General features: G+C 43.0%; 1 protein-coding gene across 1 annotated transcript; it reads left to right on the top strand.

Moving 5' to 3' along the window:
- Positions 1-2,043: 2,043 nt before the first annotated feature.
- Positions 2,044-7,039, top strand: ahsg2 (alpha-2-HS-glycoprotein 2; the record flags this gene model as incomplete). Its single annotated transcript, XM_080778934.1, has 8 exons — positions 2,044-2,250; positions 2,907-3,017; positions 3,420-3,501; positions 4,075-4,238; positions 4,323-4,424; positions 4,646-4,717; positions 5,548-6,138; positions 7,031-7,039. The coding sequence occupies 8 exons, from the start codon at positions 2,044-2,046 to the stop codon at positions 7,037-7,039; spliced, it is 1,338 nt and encodes a 445-aa protein (XP_080635060.1).
- Positions 7,040-15,317: the final 8,278 nt, after the last annotated feature.

The following is a 15,317-nucleotide window of genomic DNA, read 5'->3' on the forward strand; positions in this document are numbered from 1 at the left end:
CAGCTGTTTACCCATAGAGTGTTTACCTCGCCATGTGGCACAGTCGCGTATGTATTGCGTCACTGGAATCCCTACCAATCCAATCAGTGTGTGTATGACTGTGTGTGTGTGTGTGTGTGTGTGTGTGTGTGTGCGCGCGCGCATGTGCGTGAATCATTTATTTGCAACATGAATTGTGCCTCCAGTCCAAACGCCCGGGATTCGATGGTGCATCGATGCACTGATACAGTGCATAAAACATTTATTTGCATTATGTGACGTCATGCATTAAATCAAACAAATAATGTATATGGGAAACAATATTAGCTGCCCTGTATGGCAATGCTTGCAGGGCAGAATTAGGGAGATAGGCCTACCCACTCAACATCAAAATAAAGAAAAGAGCAATACATTTCATGACCATCTGAAAGAAAACAACCCAGATACGCTCCATAATATAGCCCTCAATGATGGAGAAAACCTTCAGGGATGCCCCTTAGCTGGTCCAGGGACTACATACACAAATGCAAGCACAGCCACCAGACGGAAAACCCATTGTACTTATTGTTGTAATCTCTTGGTAAGGACCCTGGTCCGGTTCTGGCTGACCGGTAGTGTGTGTGCAGACTGGGTGGTGTGTGATAATCCAACTGAATTATTCCTGTGGTAACGGCGGCGATCGGACGGGCCCGGGAGAACAGTAATAACGGGACACTCAGACAGTATCTCGCCAAAGGTTCACAATTTATTACACAGATACAGAATCATATATAGCTCTGGATCCTCGTGTCCTCATGACGTGCCACTGAGACATAACAATAACATCGGCTAGCAGCAAGTGTCCTTGCTCTCTGAGATGGCTTCAGTGGCTAAAGTCAGTCTGTTACAGTTCATGGCAGTACACAATACATATCCTGTACACTTGTATATTCATGTACAAGTACACAGCATAGGCACTCATACACATATCATGTTGTATATCACAACACTTATCCAGATAAGTGCTGGTTGCGCCTCGGTGGTGGCTGCGCCCGGGGTGCCCCTTCCTGGACTTCGTGGTCTATACCTGGAAGCCTGGAGGAGAGGGGCGGTGACTTGGCCAATCACTGCTGACCCGCCAACTGGAGAGTGTAGTGGTTGAGGGTTGAAACACTCTAAGAAGGTTGGAGACCACCTGATGACCTCTCTTCCAGGCCAAGGCTTCATCCATTAGGAATAGATTACATTCCCATCTTCCATGTCTTACAAACAGAAAAAAACAGCACCCTCTGCTGTTTGTTGTAGCGCAGCACAGAATCTGTTCTTGAGAGATTACTGTACCACATGACATAACCATACCTGCTGCTATGTAGACCTACCATGCGTTGCCACTATTTTGCATCTTATGTTTAACCTTATATAATTGCATTATGTACCTGCTGCTTACCGTATTTATGTATGTAAATCTTAATCCTCCTTGATACATGAAGTGAGGACGCTGGCGACGACTGTTCGCCGCTTCACCTCCCAATGTATGAATGAATGAACCATTGTAAAGCGCTTTGAGCACTTGGAAAAGCGCTATAAAAATGCAATTCATTATTACATTTTGAAAACATTTTTACGTACATCTTCTCTTATGGGTGTCCCTCATAGCCAATGGCCCTGTGGCCAAATATTAGAAAAGTTTTTGAGTACCAATCTTACAGCATGGACCATGTTTTAAGACCTCAGAGTCATGGCTTGGTGATGGTTCTGTACCCTGCTGGCCTACAGCAACTAAAGGGAACTATTGTCTGGATTGTGATTTCAAGAATTCTGACCATGATGCACTGGTTCACTACAGATTAGACTTTGCCAGTTTACATTTATTTTGGCTGTGATCCCAAACCAGAGACCATGAATACACCACCCACATATGTGACGCAGGAGTCAGCTGGATGATCATTGTGTTTACCTTGGCTCTGCTCTGTTTAAAGTACAAGAGATATATGGGTATGGGTGCATGGGCTAGCTCTGTCTCACTTATAGTACCCGCACTTACTTGTTGCTTTGTTCCCTCTGCTGCTTTGCATCTCTTCGAACATGACTCTCCTGTGCCTCACTGTGGCTCTGGGACTGCTAGCAGGCGGACGGGCAGTGGTTCTGCTGCCCAATTACGTCCATCCTGCATGTGACTCCCTTGAGGCTCAGGCTGCTGCTCTTGCCGCCCAAGACTTCATCAACACCCAGCACAACCACGTTTACAAATACGCCCTCAACAGAGTTGAAGACATCAAGATTCTTCAGCAGGTAAGTATGTGCTGGTGTACAGGTGGTGCAGTTAGAGTCGTATAGAGCAGTGGTTCTCAAATGTAGGACCCCCAAATTGATAATTATTTAATCCCATTTGAAGCAATTTTGTGCCAGGCACCCCCATAAGAGGAGATTTGTCAACATTTTTAAATAGCCGATCTACAAGCTCAGAACAGGAGTCACGATGCTATACGTGTTGTGAGCTTGTAGTGTGGCAGTTTTTGAATAGCCAAACATTTTAATAGGGCTTAAGTGTTTAAACTCTTCCTTATTTTACTGGCGACCCACAGGAACCCCCTCAATGACCTGTGTCCCACTTTGAGTGCCAGTGTTGTAGAGTAACCAGGTTACAAACATGTTGTAATGTCCTTAGACTGTATCAACATGATGTTTGTCCCGATGAAGGTCTAAGTACCAAAACGTTGAGTAAAAGATTTGTGATGGTGTGCATTTGAACTCTCATTTTGTCATAAACGCACCTGTGCATATGCACATTTTAGGTGTGCATATCTGCCTTATCTTCAATTATGTATACTGTGAATTCAGTTTGTAGTAAATTCACAGCATGAACAAGCTGAGTGCCTAGTCTCACTACGGCTCCAGTCCTGATGATAGTTTTCATATAATCCAAACCTCCTATGTCCTCTGCTCAGCCTGGAGCAGATGACCTCTATATCATGGAGGTGGACCTTCTGGAGACCAACTGTCACATCCAGGATCCCACACCACTGGCCAACTGCACCGTCAGACCCAAAATCCAAACGGTGAGACTTTGGCAGGCCATGAACTTCAGGCATTGAACCAAAATGAAAGAATCCAGACGTAGGGTACAGTATAAGGAGAGTTAAGAAGAAAAGAACACAGGGATACAAACAGGTAAATCAATCAAACAACACAATATTGTGTTATTATTGAGATCAATTCTCATCAGAGGACGACACTAAAGAAAGAACTAGGTAAAGATAAGATAAACCTTCATTGAAGGTAAACTGAGAATATCATTGCTTCTTCCCGACAGCAGAGATATATGTAAAGATCAGAGTTAAAAATAAGATAAACATGAAAGACAAACCAACACTAGATATACTGTATGCACAAGTATAATATAAATGAATACAAGATTATCATTAATCGGTTCTGGATGTATGCGTTTGTTGTCTTTTCAGGCAGTTGAAGGAGATTGTGATGTGATTCTGAAAAACGTGGGTGGTGCAATGTCTGTACAGGCATTCAAGTGTAAAACAGAAGGTTTAAAAACACACACACACACACACACACACACACACACACACACACACACACACACACACACACACACACACACACACACACCTTGGGTACATCACTCTACTTTTATCATTTTAGGCCATTAGACTAGACTAGGCCTGAGTTATGTTATACGTACCTATAGTTGCGGGCCGGTGCCACGTACAGAAAATCTAAGATCTACCCGCACACAATGATTCTCAAATATATAAATCAGGCCCATTACTCTAATACCTCCCACATTTATGGCCTAAACTTAACCTCAAAATGCCTAATTTCAACCCTTAGCGCAACCGGAAGTGTAAACATATATATATATTTTACCATTAAACAACTATTTATCTTGTGAGGACCAGGATCAGTATTGTCCTGCTCATAATGTCTACTTCTGAAATTCTACTATAGCCTACTAGTACGTCTATTTATCTTGACTTTTGGCCTCCACCAGCATACAAGTAATACAAGTACACACACACACACGCGTGCACGCAACATATGTACAACCCCATGTGCACTCACGTGCGCTTATACCTCTCCTGCTCCGATGACATGCAGAATCTACAGAGGATAGTTGCCTGGGCTGTGCTACACTGCTTCCCTTGAATGACACCAATGGTCTGGACTTTGTCAAAGCCTCTCTGGTCACCTTAAACAACAACACAGTCAACACATCGTTTGCTGTGGCGGAGGTTGGGAGGATGTTGTCACAGGGAGGCCTGGTAAGCGTGTCCTAACTTACTTACTTCAAGTTCAATAGGAATGGATCTGTTAGTATACAAATATGTTTCAAATGTATGTTGCAGATGCAGATAGTGATTGGTGGACCCATGTATGCAGCGGAATTTCTCATTGTAGAGGCTAATTGCACCGGTGACCACTGTGTCCCCAGCCATGATGCAATGGCTGTAAGTACACAAGGTTTATGTATCTTGAATAATAAATAAATAAAAGTATCTGAAGAGGATGACATACAATGTTTTTGTCAAAGAATAACAGAGGAAAATAATAGTTTGCTTAAAATACCAATGGTTGTCATCAATATACCAACAGATCACTGCTGGCAGCAGCGATAACAAATAATGTGATTAAAGACACGGTGCAGACTTTTCCTTCCTTTCTCCATCAGCAACGTGGATTTTGTAATGCAAAAGGTCTGATCTCTGGACACGCAGTGGACTGCAAAATGTTCCCCAGTCTGGTAAGATTAGCCTGACATACAATGAATCTACAAGATGCCTTGCAATGCCAGTGGTTCTAAAATGTGGGTCTGGGTTCCCCCAGGGTGTCTTGGGGGGATTCCCCAGCTAAATGAGGAATCTGCAAATTATTGATCCCTGTTTTATACTTCTATTCACCAACTTGGGGGTCCATGACATGAACATGTTTTAAGAACCACTAGCAATGCAACAGTTTCGTCATACAACACTAGCGTACGTGTGTAAATTAAGCAATAGGCCTAGGCTATTTTTGAGAATCTCCGCCTATACCCTATAATGACATGCCAAAAATAAGAAACGCTCTGGAAACAAGCTTACTATGTATGTTCTTTCCCCATTTTCAGTTTGAAAAAACAGTGAGCAATTATTTCGCAATGTAATGTATACACTGTGAAATACAGAGTATTCCTGCACACTAGAACGTGCAAAATAAATACTTTAATTACTAATGATTAATGAACGACCTTCATCACAGTGACCACCAAACATGTACGGGCTACACAGGGTGTAGGTCCCCGACTAGAGCCTCTGCATGAAAACCTAATATCTCCCCTGGTCAAGGGGGATTCCCATTTAATTAAAATAGTGGATAAGATGGTTGCCTTTAGTGACTGTCCAACTGTCCCTTTCCAACACAGTAGACCCAGGTTTGAGTCCCAGGTGTTATGCAAGCCGTAAATAGCTGTTCTATAATTATATAATGCTCTATAATATATTTCTGACGCACAACATATGTACTACAACCAAGTACAAATCATGCACAATTCACTTTTATCGCTCCCTTCTTCACAATTGCATCTTCATTCTGCAGATTCCTGTCATGGATGCCAACAACACTGTTGCCCACACCCCTCCTGCGGCCCCGGTGTTCCCCGTTCACACGGCCACCCTGTCGGCCAAGCACGGCCTGCGGCACCACAAGCTCACCCCACTCCACAATCCGGCCCAGACACTCCTCCTGTCTGTGTCTGGGGAGTCACCCGAATCCAGTGAGGTGGTGCCTGTGGCCCCAGCAGTGAATGTGGCCCAGGTGGTGCCCGTGGCCCCAGCAGTGAATGTGGCCCAGGTGGTGCCCGTGGCCCCAGCAGTGAATGTGGCCCCGGTGGTGCCCGTGGCCCCAGCAGTGAATGTGGCCCAGGTGGTGCCCGTGGCCCCAGCAGTGAATGTGGCCCCGGTGGTGCCCGTGGCCCCAGCGGTGGTTGCCGACCTCTCTCTGGCTGCAGCGGACCCCGCTCCCGCGGCAGACCTCGGTGCAGCAGCTGCAGCGGAACCTGCTCCTGCAGATGACCCGTCAGCCAGTGACTCTATCAGCAAAACAGTCGGCGTTGAGGCCCCTGCCGTGGTGAAGAGAGAGGCCCCGCTAGCTGACGTGGCTCAGGACATTTCTGCCATTATGCCGGCAGTACCCATTAATCTAGTGCCAATGTGCCCAGGGAGGATTAGATACTTTTAAAAGTTCAGGCCGGTCAAAAGGCAACACAGACCGTTTGCAGGAATGTTTCCTGCTATACATATAGGTGCCACAGATGGCAAGGGCCATTGTTGGTGCTATGCAATAAAACCACCAAATAAAGCACATAAATGTTGTGTATTGCTTAAAAACGGTTTGAAATAGTATTAAAGATTTATACCCCACACATGTTCATTGATTGCCACAGACGAAAAACAGTCTAAGTCCACACTATTGATCCATAATGTATAAATGATAGATAAGGGGTCAGGACAACAAGGCCTTTTCGTGGAGGGGTCAGTCTGAAATTTGGACTTACTGTTTTTCGTCTGTGGTACTATAAGCAAGGTATAATAGTTTTGGTTTTTTCATTATAGTTTAGTTTTAGTTAGAATTTTTTTTCTAAAACTAAGGGTATTTTGTCTATAATTTCAGTTAGTTTTGAGGACACACTATTGTGTGTCCTCAAAACTAACTGAAATTATAGACAGTTTAGTTATCGTGTTTTAATTTATTTTGTTTTATTAGTTTCAGTTAACTAAAATGTTTTAATTCTAGTTTTCGTTTTTTAGTTAGTTTTAGTTAACTATTATAACCTTGGTTATAAGCCTTATATACTTGTGGACAGTTCAGAAACCTGCCTACTATAGTGACATCATTGATGGGGAATCCAAACCAATAGTGACATTGCAGGCTTTCTATTCCCCAAAGAAGAAGAAAAAAAAAAAAAAGAGCATTAGTGAACACCAATTATATGGACAAAGGGTCCTTTAAGATTACAAAATGTGTGATTTTCATACAAATGTTTTTTTACCCTGTTCAGGTGAATGTGTTCTGTTTACAGGTTACATGAGGCCTTATGGATAGCTTTTCTGTGTACAAGGTTGTGAATTAACTAATCCCTATCAGTGTTGAATCATTCATGCCCCATCTTTCAAGGTAAATTGCAAAACACAGACTTTTGCCAAAGATGTATTATGCCATCCTTGGACAGTTCCAAAAACATCCAGTTCATTCGGTTCATTCAGTTCATGCAGGGTAAACATAAGGTATTTCTGTTAACTGGGAATAATTGCTTGTTTGGCTGTAGAAGCACGTTTGTAGCAAAATACATTTTGACTTAAATCAAAAATCTTTTATTTTTAAATCTGAATTGGAATTAAATAAGTTTCCAAATATACATTTTTTAAGTTGAAACATTACACAAATGGCATCTTTCCCTCAGATTAAGTAATTTGATCATTAAAAAGACTGACTATTTCTGATTTGGGTAAATACTACCATGAGCCAACGTATTTACATTAAGAGGTCAATGTTCATGGAGCACTAGCTCTGAAGTTCATGTAACCAGGGTAAACACTTAAGGACAGTGTACCTTCATTACATTTCTCTGGATAAATAGGTGCAAGACTAGGAAAATAAAATAAAACATTGTTAATGGCTCCTGAACTGGCCAACCTTGATGCAGTCCATGAAAAGTCTGAACCAAAAGGTTCACATGAAGTGAAATGTCCAGGTTGGTGATAGTTAAGTTTAAGTATGGATTTGGTGTGTTCTGGGAGAGTAGTTGTAACAGTGCATGACCTCAAACGTCCAGATTCAGAGTTTGTAGAATATGGGTTCAGGAGCCATGATCAGAGTTTGTAGAATATGGGTTTAGGAGCCATGATCACAATATAAACTTTGAAGAGATTTGTCCATAATACAGAGAAGAGAATGTTTGTGTTCAAACTGTTCTCTTCTCTAATCCCCACACAGTCCATTAAGTCAAATGTTAAATAGCAACATTAATGTACTAAGAAGAAAACACAGCAGGTCTGTTTTCTTTGATTTATTCCCAATAAAAAGATAACCGCCTCTGCTGTGGATGACCGTCTCAATTGGTTGTTTTCTGTCCTGCAAAAGACAAGAATAGGCTTAATTACAACTTAATCTGTTACATAGAAGGTTTTGTTCACAGAAAGGAAGTGAATGTGATATGGTTTGTTTTTGGTGTTTTATAATCCCGTAAGGGATGGGTCTATGACGAGTCAAAATAATTAATTCACGGAAATTCAAAACATACCCTTTGATTGGTGGTAAGCTTCAAGTTCAGAGTCTTGCGTTTGAGATGGCTGACCAGAAACGTGTGGAGGAACACTTGGGCTCGAGCCCAATTGTGTTTTGGACTTCCGTTCATCTTTCAATGATGCAGGTGGTTCAGATGTATTGGAAGGATTTAAAGATTGCTTTGGGGTCAATGTGGGTGAATTATGATCATTTGGAACAGGGTAATCCAATGACACACTTTCAGTTAATTCTTGATTTATTGGAAGTTGGTCATCTTCATTAGGCAAAGGAACTGGATAACTAGCACGTGGCTGAGATTTAAAGAGTGTGTCTTTACCACCTTCATAACCATCTGGCTCAGAATTAGAATCCACTGGATGTTCAAGTTTTGAAGATTTCTTACGTCTGGGCACAGGTTTCTGAGTTTTTGAAGGGTCTTTGTCGTCACCACCAAAGTCTTGCATGTAGGAGTGTTGATGTTCACTGGCAGAAAGCCACACATCCTCTACAGGTTGATTTTGAACAAAATAATCTTTCTGTTGATCATATGTATTGTAGTAGATGGGTTTGGTTTCTGTGTGATGATTCACATCAGATGATTCTCCATATAGGACCGTGGGCTGCAAATCATAAAACTGATTATATAGCTTCACTATGGCCTTCACTTTAGCCTGAGGTTGATCTTTTGGTTGATATGGAGGTGCTTCGTGTTGTGAACCACCGGGACAAACATGATGTTGCACTGGTGGTTTAGGCTCTGTAAACTTGCCAGGGTAACTGGCAGTTGGCACAACAGGTTCTAGTTGGACATAATGCTGTTGCATTTCTGGCAGGCTTACAAATGGAAATGACTGAGCTGCAAGTCCTGCAGGAACATAATAGTGGTAATGTTGATGGAAAGAGATTGATGGACAGCAATAAGAAAATCCAGATTTACAATTCTCAGGGCAAAGAACAGGAGAATTATAAGTAATCCCAGATTGAGGCGTTTGTGTGTCTGAGTTGTCTTTATGAAATGGTGGACTGGCAGGTTTCTGGGGTCCAGGGACTTGTTCCCCAGGAGATTGGGTATGAATCAATTCTTGCTTTGGTGGTTTTTGCGTTTGGTCTTCACGGTCTGCTGTAATTTGTGTTGGCATTTCGGGAGGGTCGATTACTGGTGGCTCAGTAGTATGCTCAGGAGAAAAGTCAAAGTACATTCCGTCGAGATCGTTGATTACTGGTGGCTCAGTAGTAGGCTCAGGAGAAAAGTCAAATTGTCCTGGGATCTCGGATCCCCCATGGAAAGGGTTAAATGGTTGGACTTTGCCACCAGGAGGCTGCGGATTCTGTGCTGGTTTCTCTATAGGACGTATAGGTTCAGATGGAGGATATACTGGATATTGGTAGGAAGGTTCTTGTCCAGGGGGAATCATGGTTGGATACTGGTTAAAAGGTTCCTCAGTAGGACGTATAGGCTCAGATGGAGGATATAGGTAGAAAGGCTCTCGCCCAGGCGGAAACCAGGTTGGATACTGGTAAAAAGGTTCCTCAGTAGGACGTATAGGCTCAGATGGAGGATATACTGGATATTGGTAGGAAGGTTCTTGTCCAGGGGGTGACTTGGTTGGATACTGGTAAAAAGGTTCCTCAGTAGGACGTATAGGCTCAGATGGAGGATATACTGGATATTGGTAGGAAGGTTCTTGTCCAGGGGGTGACTTGGTTGGATACTGGTAAAAAGGTTCCTCAGTAGGACGTATAGGCTCAGATGGAGGATATAGGTAGACAGGTTCTCGCCCAGGCGGAAACCAGGTTGGATACTGGTAAAAAGGTTCCTCAGTAGGTATAGGCTCAGATGGAGGATATACTGGATATTGGTAGTTAGGTTCTTGCACTTGTCCAGGGGGATACTCATATTCATATGTTGGTTGTTGAGTATACAATGGATACGGGTAGATGGGCTGCTGTTCAGGGCCCCTAGGTGCATGGGTAACTGGAGAAAGTATAGCAGGTTTATGTTGTACAGGCTTCTCATCAGGAATAAGAGGGAGACCATCAGGCTTGGATGGGTACTGGTAAAAAGGTTGATCCACCTGATGGGTCTTATAAGGCTTTGTGACAGGTGGTTGCAGTAGCCAGGGGTACAATGGAAATTGATTGAATGGTTGCCTTCCCTCTCCTTTAGAGGGAGGCATGGGTTTTGTAGGTACAGCAGTTTGAAATGGATGGCCAGGCACCCAAGGGTACTGTGGGTAAATTGGAGGAGCAAGGGTGGGAGGAACTGGATGTAGGCTCCATGGGCTAGAGGGAATTTGCTGGTTTGGACTCTGTGCAGGTTTTAACTGTGGTGGACATGCAACTTTAATTTCTCCATCTCCAGACAGTCCAAAGGTGAACATTCCATCCTGGAAGACAAATGACAGTCTAAAAGCTTTGTTGTGAATCGTTAGGGGGAAAAGAAAAACAAAGAAAAGACTGGTTGTTATACCTTCATTTGTACACAGGGTGCATAGCGAGCAGAGATAACTACTCCCTCAGAATGAGCAACAACACTGAATCCACATGTGGATGAGACCTTCATCAACGGCTCCCACTGATCATTTACTGTTGGATAACAATTACATTTATTATTGCCATGTCCCGTCATCTGTATATACTGTGAACAAAATTACTTACATTTCACTTTGATGTCACTGACGGACACAATCCATTCCATGGTCACCACCATGCCTTCAGCCCGGCAGGAAACCACAGGAGGGTTGGATTGTCTTACGGCAGGACATGACATCCTCACTGGTAACCCACACCATTGCAAAGGTAGAACATAGCAATCATCCTAAAAAAAACATTTTAAGTGCTCAGCAGTCACAATTTTCATGGGCATGGGGGGGGGCATACATTAGGCCAGTTCAGACTCACCAGTGGCTTCCGACATAATGTGGCTGGTTAAGGCGCGATTCATACTCCTATTTTAGAGCCGAATAAAAGTCGGTTCGGCTCTGTAGAGCCTACAATGTGACGTAATTTGAGGTTCGGGGGGGGGGGGGGTACCGTCCTAAAGTAGTCTCTTCGGTGCTACTGAAAATTTCTGACGAGCCGAAATCATTTCGGCACTACAGCGGTAAAAGAGAGGATGAATCGGCCCTAAGGTCACATTCATACCAGAGAGCTTTTCTGCGATTAAAACGAATCCTGCTGCGCATTTTCAGAAAGTGCACTTCGTTTGGCAGGTGTGAAGGCTCATTCGAATCGTAATGCGCATCAAAGAACCGCATTATACTCCGAGCAAAAACGGGGGTTTCGCTTTGCTTCCAATCGCACTTGATTACGATTCGGTGCAGGTGTGAATGCAATCCGCAGTAAATAAAGGAAATGAAGCAAACAATATGGCGGGTGAGGAGCTGGACACAGTTGGAGACGGAGAAGGCATATTTTACGCAGCGCAAAGATGTCCCGTTACAGTGGATAGACGTGGTTGAATGAGGAGACTGAAGCCCTGATCGAAATGAGGACGAGTACATTAATCAATTGCTTAAGAAAACACATAAACACAGTGTAGTGTAATAGTATTATAGCCTACAGAAAATTCTGTCTGTCTGTGCGTGCCGTAAACATAGAGTACCGTCACTGTGTGGGGACTAGTGGGGAGTAGGAACTTTCATCTCAATAAACGTGTAAACATTTTGTGCTGCCGCCTGTTATATCAGTGCGCTCAGCGCTGTGCCATCCATGCAGAAAAGAACAGTGTGTGGCTGCGTGCGTATAGTGAGAGAGCGAGAGATGGGGGGGGGTCCAGTCCCAGACGGCACGACACATGCACTTTATGAGTATAATTTTATCACCATAGATTTCACTGTGTAGGCTAGTTTATGAATGGAACACATTGATAAAGGTCCCCCCTGCTGCGTTTCCAATTGCTGCGGATGACAGCTGTGTGAAGGCAAACCGCAGCAAATTAAATATGCAAGAATCCCAAATTCTCCGCCCATACGCATTGAGTCTACCGAAGTATTAGGTGAGAATGTGACCTAAGACTCACCCGTGGCTTCCCTGTGTGGTTAGGGGTAGACTATTGCGTGTTGGACTGTTAGGACGTCGGACCAAAGGCATGCACCCCATGGGCCTAACCGGGTACAGGCTTTAGTTTAGACATACCATTAGTCCGACTGTCATTAGACCCGACAATCTACCTCAAACCCTAATCTAACCGCAAGCACAAGAGCAGCGCATCTTTGACCGCATGTCCGACCGTTGTTGCCACATGTCGGTCCATTGGTGTGTCTAATCTTCGTGTGTGCATCCCGTATAACCGCCATACTCGACCTCTGCTGCTCTTCCCACAAATCCTTCCTTACACAGATTTGTAAGGAAGGAAAATAAAGTTTTCCAACGGTATCAAATGTATTGGCAAGAAGGATCATTAGAACATAACCTAGCAAACTATTGTGTACGCCACTCACCCCAACACACACACACAAACACTAAAACTACCTCACCTCCTGAGTGACAAAACAGCCATCATATGGTGCGACTAAGATCAGATGCCTTCTTGCTGATGTCAAAGAATATCCACAGCTTGTTGGCAACTTGGACAATGGTAGAGGAGCCAGGAGACTTCCTGTGGGGGAAATAGACCCAATCTAACAGTACTGTCAAATTGTCAATAGTAACATTGATTTAAACCAATATGAAGCATGAATACATTTGTCAACTGGAGAATGGATACTTACCTCTGTCAACAAACAAGGATCCTGGGGTAGAACCAGGGTCAAGGACCATTAGCTTCATGGACTCTGGAGTACATTCTACTGTTGGGTTCATTTGCAGCAGTTTTTGTGCTGATGCATGGTCATAGTTTTCTGTTCCATACACATGCTCTGGTGTCTCCCAAGCTTTGTAAATAAAGTAAAATAGTCCTTAAATTAATAGATGGTATGTGATGTGCATGCATAAATTGAGTGGCAAATGAGTTTAACCTCGTTTAATGCAATCAGATTCTCTGTTTGGATGAATGCACTGTCAATGCCAGAAAACGGATAGATATACAGTAGGAGGGGCCTGAGGGGCCCAAATATTGGACTGCTGACATGACATAGTAGGTCGGCTGGTCGGGGGTCCCCTGGGCACTAAAACGCCTGTGGTCTCCAAGGCTAGTTGAGCACTGGCCCCATTGGCCCAGTCCACAATCCATCCATGGGTATTGAAAATTTGAAATACAGATTTGAAAGAATTTGCATTGTTGATTAAACACGGCCTAGACCCACTCTGTAGAGCGTCGCAGTCCCGCCTCATTTCATGAAGCAAGGCCCAGGAAATTAATCCCAATGCATTTTTCCCATAGACTTTTCAAAACGTATTTATTTAAAGACCTTTTAAGCGTTGTATGAAGCCAACTCTTGTCGTGACAAATCATGACAACACACACAATATTTTGGACGAAACAAATAATTACAAAGAAGAAAAACAACAACAAAAAGTGTTGTAACCTGTCTGTTTTTTTCTACTTCCTAATTCTTTGTTTGGCCCGAAAAATTGTGTTTGTCATGATTTGTCACAACAAGAGTTAGCTTTGTCCACGGCGTAAACGTCTTTAAATAAATACTTTCTGAAAAGTCTGAGGAAAATGAACGGGGATTTATTTTCCGGGTCTCTCGAGGGGGCGGGACTGCAACGCTCAGGCTACTGTATATTGTGGTAGTGTGTACTCAAAAATGTCAAACTTTCCTTATGATTTAAGTAGCATGCGACATGTCAAACTAGGGGGTTTTCATGATTCTGAATCCATTCCAAGCATTAGTTTTGCACAAAAAACACTCCTTGGGCTAAAAATAGCCATAGCCACTTGCCCAAATGTGCTGAGCTCATCACATTTGTGCTGACGTCTATAGCCGTCATAGTCGACATAGTAGCCCTCATCACAAAGGTCAGCACATTTTGGGCACATTTGGGCAAGTGGCTATGGCCGTTTTAGCCCAAGGAGTATTTTTCCTGCAAGACTAATGCTTGGAATGATTTGTTTGACATGTCACATGCTACATAAAGCATAATGAAAATTTTAAAATCTTGCCTAATATAGGTCACATATAAACCCCTATTAAACAAATTGCTCAATACCGACAGCCAGTCAGCAAGTGGATTCATGAATGTATGTATATAGACAATATTTTAGGCCAATAATAAAAAAGAAATATATACCAACTTTGAACAAAATAAACCTGTTGGCTGCCGGACTACATATCTACAAACTCATAATGCGTTGATATGTAGCCGATGTGTAGTATGTATGTGGAATTGTGGATAATGTATTTTTGTTTAAGTATGTTAATTTGTTTATAAAAAAATATATAATGTATATCAAAAGTAGGCGGCGGCCTACAGTTTTCAGATATACATTGCCTTTTAGATGTAGTGGAGTTGGAGTAGAAGTAAAATAACTGCAATTTAGAAATAACCTATACAGTAATAAATGTACAAAAAATAGGCTACAATACTTTAGTAAATGTGTACAGTACTGAGAGCATGACACACAAATATAGTTTTTTTATTTTCTTACCCGGATCTGACTGATAATCTGTATCAACATCCAATGGATTGTTTGCAAGCTTGACTTCTTTGAGTATAGCACCTTTCAGAGGACTGCGCCCAATTATGAGCATCCCTGAACTGTCTGCTTTACTGTGATTCTGAGAAAACGTCCCGTGTCCTTTTAATTTGACAGATGAGTTGGACGTTGCCGGTTGTGTGCAATGACTAAATGAACAAACAGCCACAAAGAATACTAGTACGCATAGGAAGCTCTTACACCCCCCGTCCGCTCTCCTCGCCATTGGAATAAATGTGTAGTGTACTGTTCTGCACGGCACGCACGGTAACAGCTGAGCTCTCACCTATCCAAAACACTATAAAGGTCATCCACGTTCAAGCTGTGTATGATTATCGGCTAATGAAACACCACAGGTGTTTTCGGTAATTAAGGGCGGGCGCTCAATTTGTTTCTACTCGGATTCATTTCACGTTAGACAACGCGCGCACGCGCGCGCGCGCACACACACACACACACACACACACACACACACACACACACAGAGAGAGAGAGAGAG

Source organism: Protomyctophum bolini (genome assembly GCF_963924005.1).
Source record: "Protomyctophum bolini genome assembly, chromosome: 12".
NCBI lineage: Eukaryota > Metazoa > Chordata > Actinopteri > Myctophiformes > Myctophidae > Protomyctophum > Protomyctophum bolini.